The sequence below is a fragment of the Spermophilus citellus genome (genome assembly GCF_964194105.1).
Source record: "Spermophilus citellus genome assembly, chromosome: 5".
Taxonomy (NCBI): domain Eukaryota; kingdom Metazoa; phylum Chordata; class Mammalia; order Rodentia; family Sciuridae; genus Spermophilus; species Spermophilus citellus.
The window spans coordinates 133041770-133056762 of record NC_138186.1 but is presented as its reverse complement, the minus strand read 5'-3'; the positions used below and the strand labels follow the sequence as shown (position 1 = coordinate 133056762).

Here is a 14993-nt window from a genome sequence, read left to right as displayed (position 1 = left end):
GGGAAAAAAAAAAAAAAGGTCCAAGTCAATCAGGAGTTTCTCAATCCCCTATCTCAATACCCAAGATTACACGAAATATCTTCTCAAACAGCCCCTTGCCAGAATACTGCCAAACACAGCAGTGTCCTGACCTCATTCATCACTCTCCTTTCACTTTGCCTCAATAACTGAAAGTAAATAAGGAATATAACTCCAATACCATGGAACTTTTAATTTAAGTTCTCTCATCTTTTGCAAGAAATCCTCCCTGACATTAGCAGTCTATCTTCTTCCAGTATTTACACTATCCTACAGAAAAATTCAAAATAATCCAAATAGAAAAAGAGATCATTAGTATTAATTCTATTAAAAAAAAATTTTAAAGCAATCTAAATTAAATTAAATGGTTATATAAATTATGGTATACTGCAATTACATTGGTGATAAAGGCTAAGAACAACACATACCTATATTAATATTGTAGAATAAAAAAGACAGGTTATAGAAGTTCATGGTAAGTAATATTACAACTGAGGAGGATAAAGGATATGAAAAAGACTGGAAGGTCATATCCCCAATTATAAGTCATGACAAAGTGAAAGAACTGTAAATGATTTTTCTTTTCTTTTTTTGTTTTTCCAAACCTCTTTAAAACACTGATAAACTATAAATACAAAATAAAAGCTTATAAATTCACAATCGTATACAGTATAAAATTTCAAATTTTAAAATTATGCCCAATATAAACCTACAGTTCATTTAAATTGTAATTCTGAATACATTTCATCAACAGAATATAGTCCTTTCTTAAATGAAAGAACAGATATACATTATGGTGCAAGTGTTGAATTAAAATTAAATTTGGGACTGGGAATGTAGTTCAGTGGTAGATGACTTGCCTAACATGTATGATACGCTGGGTTCAATCCCCAGCACCAAAAAATGAAAATAAAAAATAAAAATTTAAAACTGTAAGTACATCTATTACTTTCCAAAGCCATAATCTTCCCCTAAATATCCTTTTTATTTCATTTTCTCTAGGAACAGATACAAATAACCACACAAATATAAATTTCAGCTTTGTAGTTCTCTTCAAACCCAAGATTCTATTTATATATACATTACATATGGTCTAATGAAAATTCACCTTACCTTCCCATAAGTTTCTTGACTGCTGATGAACTGACCTCCAAAAAGTGAAAGCAAAGATTTTATTTCCTGCATTGAAAATATTATAGAGAGAATATATTTCAAACAGGAAACTCAAAGTCTTCTAAGAGAAACAAACCTAATATGATTAAAAAAGAAAAAGAATGGAGTGATATCTACCCAAGGCATTTAAGTTTCAATATCAGACAATTCCAACTCAGGGTTCTGAAATTTTATAGTCACAACCATGGTTAAGTAATTTCAGAGAATTTTAGACAACAGAATTGCCAAGTATGATCAGAGAATGTCCCGATTTTAAAAGGGGGCGGGAAGGCAAAAACAAATTACAGACACTATAGATTGGTAAATTTAACAATACCTCATAAAAATAAAGTGAATAATTAAAAACATGATTTGAGGATATTTGGAAAATAACTACAGAGCATCAACATGGATTCATTAAGCACATTAAATTAACCTCTTCTACCTCGATTAAATTATAGCACTAGAAAGAGAACTAACATAATAGGCATGTTAAAAGCATCATGTGTACAAAGTTGAAATCACTTCCAATAGTTTGTGTATTCTGTGAAGCACACACTTTGTATTGATAAACGACGACTATACAAATTTTATGACCTGTACCACTAACAACTACTATCTACAAATTCTACCTACTGAAAGCAGATAAAATCTTGTATAGGTCCTATGGAGCAGGTAACCTAAAGAAGGAGAAATGTCCCCACTACTGGTTGCTGACAATCCCCTTTCCTCCCAACCAGAAGAAAGAACCTTTAACACCAAGCCTTCAGTGAGCGTCAGCCATCACCAGGGAATGCACACCCACATCACCAAGTTCCTCATTCCAAGATCCAAAAGAATGGGAGGTTTAAGCAACTAATGCCATTTGTATTTTTCTTTTGTCTCTGCATCAAATAATTTCTTATATTAGAAGGAGGTGAATTCAGTACAAAAATATGGATAGAGCACAACCTAAAACAAACTACCAGTAAATCAGTAAAGGAAGCCCAAAGGTTATTTAGCAACATGAGTAACACAAATTGGAATAGTAGACATTATGAGACTCAGGACTAAGACAGACTACAATCTGATTTCAGATCTTCCACATACTAGCTATGTGGTTTTATATATGAAATTAAACTTCTTTTACATCCAGTTCCCTTGGGTGTAAAATAGGAATCAGAGTTATCTCATGAATTAGAAGATCTATATAGAGAGAAGCACAGACTCTTAGGGTATATTAAGGGAATCTAGATAATGATGACCTCAACACTATTACTGAAATTCAGCAGCTCAGGAAGTTAAGCAAGTCTAACAGAATTATAACAATCAGAAGAAAAAAAATGAACTTATAGATTAGGTTACTTGGTCTTACATGATTGTTGTTCCTTCTGTATTAAAGTATTTTGGGAATCAGCTTTACAATTAAAACATCCAAATACAACCAAGTCAAAATTTGCTGCTCCTAGAATCATTGCTAAAAAACAGTGATAGGCTAAAATATAAAGGTCTTAAGAGTTGGAAACAAAATGGATGCAGTGGCACACACCTGTAATCCCACTAACTTGAGGCTAAGACAGGAGGATCACAAATTCAAGGCTAGTCTCAGCAACTTAGCAAGGTCATGAGCACCTTAGTGAGATACTGTCTCAGAATAAAAAACTTTAAAAAAGGGATAGGGATGTGGCTCAGTGGTAAATTGACTCTGGATTCAATTCCCAGTACCAAAAAAAGAGAGACAGAATGAGAGATGCAAAAAAGACAGTGAAGAATTATCAGAAGTTTTATAGCATAGCATTAGCTCTAATACCCAAAACTTAAATAACCACTTAAAACTGACGGTAAATGTGATAAGTCATTTACCCTCAGTTTTAAGTGGTTATTTAAGTTTCAAATTTATAAGCACATTGTTTATAAATTTGGCATGATCAAGACAGGTGAGATTCACATGATTAGCTTCACGTACGATTCTTTCTTCTAAAGGGACATCTAATGGATTTTGTTTACATGCTCCTGATATTGTAGCATGACACATCAGTTTTATGCTTCCTTCTTCTGCCATTGCAAATATGATCCTAATACAATATTTACAATCTATGTCCTATGAACTGTGGACAGAGCCATCTGTGTTGTGGTATTTTTTAATTCTCAGGCCTATACCTTTTCAGAATCCTTAATTTTATGGAACTAAGTTCTTTTATTTATATCTTCTGTCTCATTGTTTCCAAATATAACTCTCATTGTATTTTTTTTTCTGTATTATTTTCCTTTGGATGAGAATATAGATAAGGATAAGGTCTCATCTCAAATCCTGTTTTTTCCTTAATGGTATGATACCAGCATGCCAGATACTGGCAACCTAATGGTCTGTGTTTGTTTTCCACTCAAATCTTGAAGTTCTCTCTCTCTCTCTCTCTCTCTCTCTACCACGCGGCCTGCACAGTGGTTTCATTAATGAGGTTCTAGGCATTAAGTTAGTTAGAAGAGATCGAAATAAAACACACAAACCAGTACCTTATTTTACATTGCTAGGTCTGAGACGGCTCGCCTCCCTGGTTCCCGCCTCCAGCCGCCCAGCAGGGCAGCGAGGATTACTCTGGGCTAGCAGGAGAGAGAGAGAGGGAGCGAACACGCCTGGGAGTAGCCTTTTATTTGGGGGACAAGAGATTCAGGGGAGAATTCCATCCAATGAAGGTTGAGGGGGGGCTGCACTCCAAGGTCAGGGTCAGTGATTGGGTCTCCGGGGTCAGTGGTCAGGCACACCCCCACACGGATGGGCTCTCTCATCAGGAAAGGGTCGGGATAGCTCCGATACAGCCAGAGTGCCTCAGGCCCTTAACGGGAGTCACCCAATCACGTGTCAGAATGGCTCCCCACATCTCTCTTTTTTTTTTTTTTTGGTACTGGGGATTGAATCCAGAGTCAATTTACCACTAAGCCACATCCCCATCCCTTTTTCCACTCAAACCAGATCATTTATTTAAGTTGCTTACTTTTTCATCCATTTAGGTTTGTTTCAGAACCAACAATAAAATCCAAGTCGCTTGAACTTAACTTTTAATATAAGGCAGCAAAAAAATTAAAATTGGCCCTAACTCTATATGAGAGGTAAAACTGGACTACACTTAGATTCCTAATCTCTCATTTTAATTCATAAAGGCAGCTACTTCTTGTAGCTTCTTGTTTAGCAATTCTAATGAAGTAGATAGGTCCACAAGTGTAGAATGAGGTCCACAAGTGTAGAATGTCCCTTTATTACCTTCCCTAGAAGGTACCTTATTTCATTTAATTCAACATTATAGAGCAAATTGTATGGGCAAGGCACTAGGTAAGATAAATATCTATTTATCCTAAAGGAGTTTAGGGTTTAATGGAATTAATGAAACATTTAACCCCACAATTGAAGTGTGAAGTGTTCTTAAAGAAGTAAAAGCAAGGCCGTGTGTGGTGGTGTGCACCTATAATCTCAGCGGCTTAGGAAGCTGATGCAGAAGCATCAACAGTTCAAAGCCAGCCTCAGCAAAAGCAAGGCTAAATCAATGGCAGAGGACAACCTCTTCCAGGAAAGGTAAACTAGATAATTCAGATTAAGTCTCTTGATATGAAAAACTGAAAAAGCTGAATATCTACTGAAGGCCCAGAGAGCGAACCAGAATCACCAAACCAAGACTGAAGAGAAATTTCAAGAAAGAACAAAGACAGGGATTTCAAGGAAGAACCACTTTTCCCTAAAACATTTACCAACTTCAAAAACAACTGTCAAGGCAAAAATCCCTCTGATAGCCTAATGGAGCTAGAAGGACAAAAGGAGTACAGGGCTGCCCATGGGGAAGAAAGGAGATTTGACAAACAAACCACCCAATTTTTACTAGGATCCCATACTCTAGGAGCATGAATGAAGCAGAATATAAACAGAGCTTAATATCTATTACGGTTTAGATATGGTCATCCTCCTACCTAAAAGTTCATGTGAGACAATGCAAGAATGTTCAGAGATGAAATTAGATTATGAAAGTTGTAACCTAATTAGTGGATTAATCCACTGACATGGATTAACTAGGAAGTAACTGTAGGCAGGTAGGGTGTGGATGGGGAATAAGTCACTGGGGGCCATGACTTTGGGGTTTATATTTTTTCCCTGGTAAACAGAGCTCTCTCTGCTTATTGGTTCTCATGCCCTGAGCTGTTTTCCTCTCCCATGCCTTTCTGCCTTTGTGTTCTGCCTCAGTAGGGGTCCAGCTACGCAGTAGGTCATTTGTGGATTGAGACTTCTGAAACCATGAGCTAAAATAAACTTTTCCTCCCCTAAGTTGTTCCTGTCACGTATTTTGGTCACAGTGACACAAAGCTCACTAAAACAATATCTGAAAATTAGTTAAAGTGACTCTGGACTCCTAATGCTTTTTTCTATGTGTTCCATCCTTTTTTAAGAGAATGTACTATGGACTGGGTTGTGGCTCAGTGGTAGAGCACTTACCTAGCATATGGGAGGCCCTGGGTTTGATCCTCAGCACCACATAAAAATGAATAAATTAAAATAAAGGTATTGTATCCATCTACAACTAAAAAATATTTTAAAAAGAAAGAGAGAGACTGTATTATCATCCTAGTTCTCAAAGTATTTCTTTGAATAAATTTTCAAAGATAGCATCCGGCACATATTTAAAAAATAATCTAGCACATATATCTGAAGAAGAAACAGAAACTTTATAAACAATAGAAACAGACCCACAGTGCCCCTTTATGAGTCACATACTTTAACTACTCGGCATTCTATATTGAAGGGGATAAAGAAGAGTCATCCCCTGGCAGAGGATGTTTTAGATGTTAAAAATAATCAAGTAAAAAATATAAACCTAAAATAAGTAAATATGCAGGTAAATCTAAATGAGTACTGATTATATAAAATCCAGAGATTAAATTATAGGAGAGGAAAGACCCAACCAGACAGAAGGAACACAGAGAGCAAAAACCAAAGCAGGAAAATGGAGGATATCCTTCAGGGAATGACAGGGAGTCAGTTTGGGTGGGATTAAGGACTGGGAACAATGTAAGAAAGCTAGGCGTGCCAGACCATTGGAATTTTAACCTTAAGAAAAAGGGGGCATAAAACAGAACTGAGCTTATGAAACATTAAACTGGCACCAAGGTAAGACAGTAACTAATAAGAAGATAAAGGGAAGAAACAAGTAAATTCAGCAAGTACTAGGGATGCTATTCTTAACACCACAGCCTAACCCCTCCATTCCCACCACACTGCCTTACTTTAGGTACTTATTCTAGTTCCTCTCTAGTATCCTCTAAATGGTATTTTTGTCTGGTATTACAGAATTATCTCTAATAAAACAAAAATGATCTTGTCATATCCTCTCAAAAAGAAAAAAAAAAGTCAATGTCCCCCTCAATCTAAAATAAAAATTCAAACACCCTGGAATAGTTTCAAACACTCCAAAATCTGGACGCTACCCCACCTCTCTAGCTTCAATGCCCCCTACCTTCATCCTCTCTCCAATAACCAACTACGCTTCTATACCTTGCATGTGCTTCTCTTTTTCAGGGAAATGGGCTTTCCAATCCTCTTCACTAACACAGTATCTCCTTTATAATTTAAGACCTTCCTTTTAAATATAAACGTGCATTTTCAAATTTCCTAAAGGAATTCAGTATTTCCTAATACTGAATCAGTTCTACAATCTTCCTGCATAATTCCCAAGGACAATAAGTTGAACACTAATTGAGAAAATCAAAGAATCTTGGCACAATTGAAAACACACAATCTTACCAGGTATGGTGGCACACACCTGTTATCCTAGCTACTTGGGAAGCTGAGGCAGAAGTATCAAGTTCCAGGCCAGCCTCAGCAACTTAAGAAGACCCTGTCTCAAAAACAACAACAAAAGGGTTGGAGATTTAGTTCAGGTAGAAAACTTCTGGGTTTAATCCCCAGGACCAGAAAAGAAAATGATAGAAAACAAAAATACACCATCTACACCTTCAGTGGCTTGCTGATTTTTCAGCCTTGCTCCAACACCTGTGATCTTCTCTACTAAACTTTGTCCTTGTTACCTCCCTCAAAGACTATTTACAATTTCACTATTTTTCATTTTTCCCATTCAACTGCTGATGCCTTATGTCTGAGAAAATAACTCAGATTTATTCACTTCCTAGAAAACAGACCTCCAGGCAATTTCCACCCCAACTCTCCTTTGCTCAATCAATCTCCCTTTCTACTGAAAGGTGAATTTTTCTCCCACTGTGTCCTTATATCCATCCTCCCCTTCCCTTCAGCCTATAATTATGCTCAAACTCAATCTCTCTTTAAAGGGAGTCTTCCTTTGACCACAGTCAACCAATCTCTTAACTTTCCTTTCTTACGCTCTACTTAAGAGCAGTCCAGCCTATTTTCCTTTCCTTATTTTCCAGTGATTTCTAAATCAAGCAATTGGCTTTTCCCACTAAAAATCTAAACAGCTTTAGAATATTCACCTCTAACCTTCTGAGAGTGTAACTGAACATTTTTCATTACTTTCTAATCAAAAAACACATTCATTGACACTATTAATTTATCCCTGCTTTCTAAAACTTTACCCTCTGGATGTCTGTGGTCTCACACCCTTCTTATCTGACATTTGCAATACATCTCAATAGCAATGGGTCCAAGAATCTGTACTGGGCTCACCACTCTTTTGACCCTATGCTTGTAGTAATTTTATCCTCTCTTCTAGTTTGCATATGCAGAAGACTCTCAAATATTTATCATCAGTCTGGAGATCCCTATTATGCTCTATGCATACTCATATCCACTACCTACTGACCAACCTACTGTATACTAGTGAAGCAAATTCAGTGTAACTGAAACTTAAATCTTACCATCTGCCTGTGTACTTACTTTAAATGGAGACATGCCTACATCCATCCCAGGAGTCATCCTCAACTTGCCCTTCTCCCCCTAACAATCTAGCTCTGATGATCTTATCACCTAAATGCTTTACCAGTCTATCCCATCTTCTTAACACCCTTACTAGGTCAGGCCTTCTTTTTTTTTTAATTTTACTTATTTTATTCATTTTAGTTATTGATGGACCTTTATTTTTTTAATCTATATGTGATGCTGAGAATTGAACCCAGTGCCTCACACATTCGAGGCAAACACTCTACCACTGAGCCACAACCCCAGCCCCATGCCTTCTTAATTTACAAGACTACTCCAACTAACTCTTTTTTTTTTTTTAAGAGTTAACCTTTTTTTTTTTTTTTTTTTTTTTTTTTTAGAGAGAGAGTGAGAGGGACAGAGAGAATTTTAATTTTTTTTTTTTTTTCCTAGTTCTCGGCGGACACAACATCTTTGTATGTGGTGCTGAGGATCGAACCCGGGCCGCACGCACGCCAGGCGAGCGCGCTACCGCTTGAGCCACATCCCCAGCCCTCCAACTAACTCTTAACTAATCTCTGATTCCCTTATTTCCCTCAAATCCATCCTCCATTTTGCTGTCAAAGTTATTTTTTAAAAAACTAATTCTGCCCTTCAATAAACTATTCTTCCAACCCCCAACATATTCAAAGCTTTGTATTTTCTGATCCCTCTCTACCTCTTCTGGTCACTTATCACTCTCTGCCAAATATTTGGTGATCTAGTAGTAGCTAACAGTTTGTAATACTAATGTATTTATTTCTTTCCCTGGTCCAGCTAACTACTAGTAGCCCTATAGTTCAAGTGTTATTCCCATGGACGTCCTCTTAAAAGCCAAGATCTCCCCGACCCCCGTCCCTCAGGTAGATGAGATTCCCCTTCTATATTCTTTCATATTTCCCTGTGCATCCCTCTCACTGCACCTGCTAACCTAATTCTATGCTTATGTGTCTGCTCAGCCCTTAGCCTAAAAAGTAAGCCCCTTGAGAGCAGAGGCTGTTATCAAGATATTAGGTAGGAAGTAGCTAGCAATGAACAGTGAAATTGCATGTGAGGTCATAAAGTGTTCTTTTTACTTTAGGGTACTTCTTTAAACTATCTTAAGAAATCAAATGGTGACAGTTAATCTGTAGAAAATAAACAAAAGCAAGAGAACTATTTGTAAAACATGTCAAGAGAAAAGGATTAATAGGACCCTTGACAGGGTTCACCGAGGTTGATGTGAAGTTAGGCATTATGGCTACAAGCGTCCAATTGTCTGGGAGGGAAGATTCCTTTAGCAACGCAAGTGCACTAAGGCAACTTCTGACCAGCTATTGACCCCAGTGCCCACATTAACAAAGAATTGACTTATAGATTGAAGGCCCCCTAAATATGACAGCCACATGACAATTCTGGTGAGGACCAACTAAGGTTAAAAACTCCACCACCCAAGTGGAAGGAATTGAACATCTGATTGGCGAAGGTTGCTGAAGGAGGACCCCACTTTTCAAGTTAACCACAAAACAGCAATAAATTTAGGGAGAGCATTGTCTCTGTCATTCTCTGCTCAGAGTCGGACCACTCGCTCTCTTGAGAGGGTTCTTTACCTGAACCTCATTTTACTTTTACTTTACTTTGACCTCACTTTCACTTATAAGTTCTCCTGCATGACTTTTGGTGTCTGGTTTTAAATTTTCTTTCTTCCAAACACAAGGACGGAGGTTTGGAGTTTCAGCTCTCTGCTTTCCTGTGGCAATGATATCCTCAGTGTCCAGCATAGTGGATTGCAGTCATTCCAAAAAGGTTTCTTGAATACATTTAAAAAAAAAATCTCCCCAGCTTCTCCATCATCTAACAGCAACTACTAACCCCTTCACCACGCTTGAACCTCATATTCTGTACGTAAAACACACACCGAGCACTCCTCTTGGATATCTCTATCCTCCGCTACTCAAATAAGCTCCCGGAGGAAGAGGCCCCATCATTTTCGCCTGCCTAATTCTGGTACCTGGAGCACGTGCAGAATGAATGAAAAGGCTCAGCAACACCGAGAGGACTTCTCTTTCACATACCCTCCTCCAAGGACTAACAGAACTTCTTTCACCCTTCGCAAAGCTCAGCCCCCAGCCCAGGCACCCAAGGATTGGGGACCAGCAGTCCCCTGAATCGGTGCGTGCGTTGAAGGTGCGGGGAGCCTCCACCCACAACCAGACCCCACCGCTCAGTCCTCTCGCGTCGGGAATTGTGAAGGGCGCTGCGGGCTCACCGGGAGGCGGAATTCCAGGTGCTCCTGAGCCATAAGCAGCAGATACCTGTTCAGAGTGCACCTCAGCGCCATTGCGGCTGCTCTCCATGCGCCTGCGCGGCCCGCTTGGCCCCGCCCCCTACCCCTCAAAGATCGTTTCCCCTAGGCGGAGCCTGGGCGGCCGGAAGCGGAAGTTCAACAGGGCGCGCGCTGTGCTGACAGTTTTCATGCCTGGCGTCCGCACTCTCCAACTGCTGGAGCGGCTTAAGTCTGGGTGGGGGCCCAAGTACAAGTAGCTGGCGCAAGGAGAAGCGTTGTTCCCTGGAACAGATTCTGATAAATCGAGGCCGAGGTCATAAGTCCAAAACATCCATGCATCGCTGTCAGGCTGAGCATCTAACACTTGAAAAGAGATTGGGTATCAGAGATCCAATGGGAAGGAGAAAAGTTAATCTGTTAAGATTTTTGCAATTAGAAAAAAATAAAAGTATTTTGTACCGATTTATATAGGAATTATGGGAATGTCAAATTTCTTGATGTGCCAGAGGGGTCTCTGGTATCATTTGTTAATGAATATGGTTCATGAAAGGAGAGAAATAACAGTGGTTGCTCCGTAGAAACAAGAATGCAAGTTGAAATTCTGAGGCACCAATTGAGACTTGAGCAACTGGAGTTTTTTGATTTAAGAATGACTCAACTCCTGGAAGTCAAATTTCCAACAAGAAAAATCTCCAGAGGTGGACAAAAGTAAATCCTGTTCTATGGTCTAAAGACTCCCCAGAAGAAACATGAAGCCCTAGTTTGCAAACTATGTCCTCTAATTTGCTAGGAAGCAGATTATGCGCATAGCAAAATGTGTGAAGGAAAACTGGGGATTCAGCCTTCTTTCCTGGTCATCATAAACCCTAATGCTGTCACAATTCAAACACGGTCATCAAGGGCTATACATTCATAAACATGATAGCTGCCTAATTGAACTAAGCTGGAAGACAACTCTCTCCACATCTTATTAGGTGACTGAAATACCAAGTTCTCCCCAAAGAAGCCTAACCCAAGGCCTGCCGGAATTTCCTCTCTGGGCCACTCCTTTGTTTAATTATTTTAAGTTTTCACTCTTTTTTTTTTTTTTTACTCCTCTCCAAACAAAGGGCAAAGCAAGACAGTGATTATTAACTCCACTGCTCAAGAAGCTTCAGCTTTGCAGCTTAGGTGGACTTTTCATGATTTTAAATAGATTAATAGATTTAATCTTTGAAATGGACCCCATTTATTATTTCCCTTGGGCATAACTTGTAAACCAGTAGTAGTACAACATCACAGCGCATTTGCCTCATATGAGCCAGGTCTTTCATTTCCCCATTCTCTCTTCTTCCTTCCCCTTTCCTTCCTTCCTAAAATACAACCAAGTTTGATTTCTAAATTAAAAGGCCTTTTGGCAAGTAATTCACAAACATTACATTCTTGCTTAAGGTAGGTATGCAGCTCACCTTCTAGATGCTTTTTAAGCACATATTGTTTTAAGCATAATTCCCAGTACTCTCCATCTTTTAATTCTAACTGCTTCCCAGGAGTAGAAAAATTATATAGTGTTGGGGCTCAGATGAGAATACACCAAAATGAAGGCCTGGGAACAAAATTTCTTACTCTGTCTTCTGCTCCACTTTTTCCCTACAAGACAAGCCATTAAAAACTAGAATTCCTCTTCCCCATGGGGAATAATAGAAACTAGAACTCTTTCACTCCAAAGCAAGCCCATAAAACCAAAAAATACTAATCTTCCCCCACCTTTGAGTGGACCATAAAGAAATTCTTCGGCCTACCTTGTCTGACAGATCATAAGACTTCCATTTCAGAAGCGGTCTTGCCCGCCCCATCAGGGTGGAAGGAGTGCTGCACAGGGGCCAGAACAGTTAAATAGGCCTTCCTGTGTTCCCCCACTGTCTCTATTAAATCACACCTTTCGTGTCTAATCCTATTACTCCATGGCTGCTTTCTCTTCATAGAACCCAAGGGCTCTATGGATCTTTGAGTCTTCATTCTTAAGGCTCTTGTCACTTAAAAGTTATGATTAAACCAATCTGCATCAATTTTTCTATTAAGCACCCACTGTCAGTCCCTTTCAGTAACTCTTCATGAAGCCTTTCCTTTTATCCTATAGTAGTCTGTAGATCATCCCTAATCCCTTTTAGGGATTTTCTTAGACAGTCTACTATATAACAGCAGAGTCAAATGTAGTGTTTTACTCAATCCTATAGAGCACAGGTTCTCAAAATTGGCTGCATATTGTGATTACCTAAAGAGTTTTTTTAAATACTGAGGCCTGGAATCTAACTCAAGATTCAAATTTAATTTGATTAGAGTGCAGTCTGGAAATAAAATTTTAAAGTTCCTGAGTTGATTTTAATGTGCAATCAAATTGGAAAATCACTTACAGCAGTAGTTCTCAAAGTGTGGTTCTAGGACAGGCAGCATCAGTATCACCTGGAAACCATTTAAAAATGCTGTCCCACTCCCCAAAAAAAATGAATCGGAAATTTTGGAGGTGGGGCCTAGCAGTTTGTTTTTTAAAAAATCCACCAAAAGGTGCTGAATAATGCTAAGGTTTAAGGATAACTTCTTGGGGGAGGAGATGAATGGATGGGCTTTGAGTCTCTAGAGGCCCAGGCATCAAAGACTAATGTTTTGTTGTTTCCTTATCCACCTCTGGGGAGACAATTCATATGATAAATTTGCAAAATTGTCACCATCACAAATATTTTTCTCAGAGGAATATGTATCAAGAAGGAAGTATTCCTCTTTGGCCAACTAAATTGAGAATTAGTTTTGAATCTCCTTAGCTATGAAAATATCTAGAATAATCACTTAATAGGTGATTTCCTGTGGGCCAGGAATGTTGTATAGAACCTAAGCCCTTAGAGAAAGAACAAATCTAATAATGTCAAGAACTATATGATACTTTCCCATAGCCCTGTAAGTTTCAATATTAAACTCTTTAAAATCTCTGATATGAATTAATTCTTTGGAAACTCAAAAGAAGTCTCACACTTGAGTTATATTGATAATGATACTGCCATTAAAGGTATCAGTCCAGAAAGATCAGCTGACATCTAGATTATAATCTTCTGGATTGAAATTTGCCTAAAATTATGGTCTTCAGTCACTTTGGTTTGTTATGGTAATATGTGAAGGCATTCAGAGATTAAATTACATTTACTGACAAGTCACATCAATCATTCACTAGAATAAGGCAATGCAGTTACAAAGATAAGGTTAAAAAATAAAATAAACCCCCAACTCCAAGAGCTCAAAATTCAATGATAAGAGACAGCCCATTCTATCTTGACTAGATTGCATAAAATGTCCATGCTAGGGTTGAAGCAGAAGAAACAATATTGCTACAATTGGGGATGGGAAACAACAGAGAAGATTTCACAGAGAAAGTAATATGAGAGCCAGATGAACATATTTACAAAGATGTGATCAGTTTAGTAATATACTGTTACAACTAAAAATGTTAAAACTGTTGGTTGTTATAACAACTGTTGTCACTAAAAATGGATGGTACACTAGGATACAAGTGTGAGAAATACAGATAAAAAAGCTGAAACATTATCTTCAGGGTAGATGATGAGGTTAATTTAGTGATTTAAAATTTTTTACTTGGTGCTTGTGATTGAACCTAGGGCCTCATGCATATTAGGCAAGTGCAGTACCAATGAGCTATATCCCCCAGCCCCAGTTTAGTAATTTAGGCGGTAATTTAGAAAGAACTCTGTTAGGCAGACAGTGACTAGAGGCAGGGAGCCCAGTCAGGAGATTCTAGCAATAGTCAAGACAAGAAAGTATGAATATCTGAAGACAGACACTGGGCATTAAGAGGATTGAAATGATTTTTGCTTTAGGACTTCTTCAAGGTTACACCCTGGTTCTAAAACTTTTGGTATAAATCTCAAGGTAAAGTGTTTAGGAGCCTGAGGAAACATGGCATGTGTGTTCTATTTAGTAGAGCAATGAATTAAGAATAGACTGCAGAGTTGGGCAAGGATAAAAGTAGGGAGATCATAATAAAGAAGTTTCTGCTGAATCTAAAGAAAGGATAACTTGGCCAAGATGAAAATAGTACAAGTGGTAAGAAGTGGTAAAATTATGAATATAATTTGAAGATATTGCCAATAGATTTGCTAATGTTAGATATGAATGTGAAAGACAAGTAAAATATGGCTCCAAGATTTTGACTTCAGCAACTCAAAAGACTGGAGTTGCCATTGATAAAGATAGAACAGATGAATGTGTTGGGGGTGGGGGAAATTTGAAACTTGAGGTGCATATTTTAATACCAACTTAGTTGAGTCATATTTGGTTTAGGGTTCAGTTTAATCAGTGCATGATTGTTGGTTGTGTTCCATCTCTCCCTATGAGATTTTAAATAACTAATCATACATCTGATTCTCCTTAATTAGAAGTGGATAAGACATTTTCATTAAATTAACTTAAGTTGAATTAGAGATATGGTTATTGCATTTATTTTTGTAGAATAAACAGGTACCAGCTTCATTTTGGTAACTAGGGAGTACCTGTACCTAGTACATACTGAAAATTTAATGAAACTTGTGTTTTGTAGAGGACTTTTTGACATCAAAACCTAGAAATATTTGAGCGATGCAATAACAAAGATTGTGCTCTGACCTTCAATTCTTTGTATGAAAC

At 38.1% G+C, this 14993-nt stretch overlaps 1 protein-coding gene across 2 annotated transcripts in view; it reads right to left on the bottom strand.

Moving 5' to 3' along the window:
• TRMT11 (tRNA methyltransferase 11 homolog) overlaps positions 1-10415 on the bottom strand; it is a 51614-nt gene extending 41199 nt beyond the window's left edge. Inside the window, exons 1-2 of one of the 2 annotated variants that reach the window (XM_081295589.1) lie at positions 10308-10415; positions 1132-1197 (exon numbers count right to left, since the gene is read on the bottom strand). In XM_081295589.1, the coding sequence (XP_081151715.1) occupies positions 1132-1197; positions 10308-10379 (138 nt within the window). In that variant the 5' untranslated portion in view covers positions 10380-10415. Of the gene's footprint in view, positions 1-1131; positions 1198-6950; positions 7023-10307 lie in introns of those variants that run through there. The other variant, XM_081295590.1, reaches the window with a different exon arrangement.
• Positions 10416-14993: the final 4578 nt, after the last annotated feature.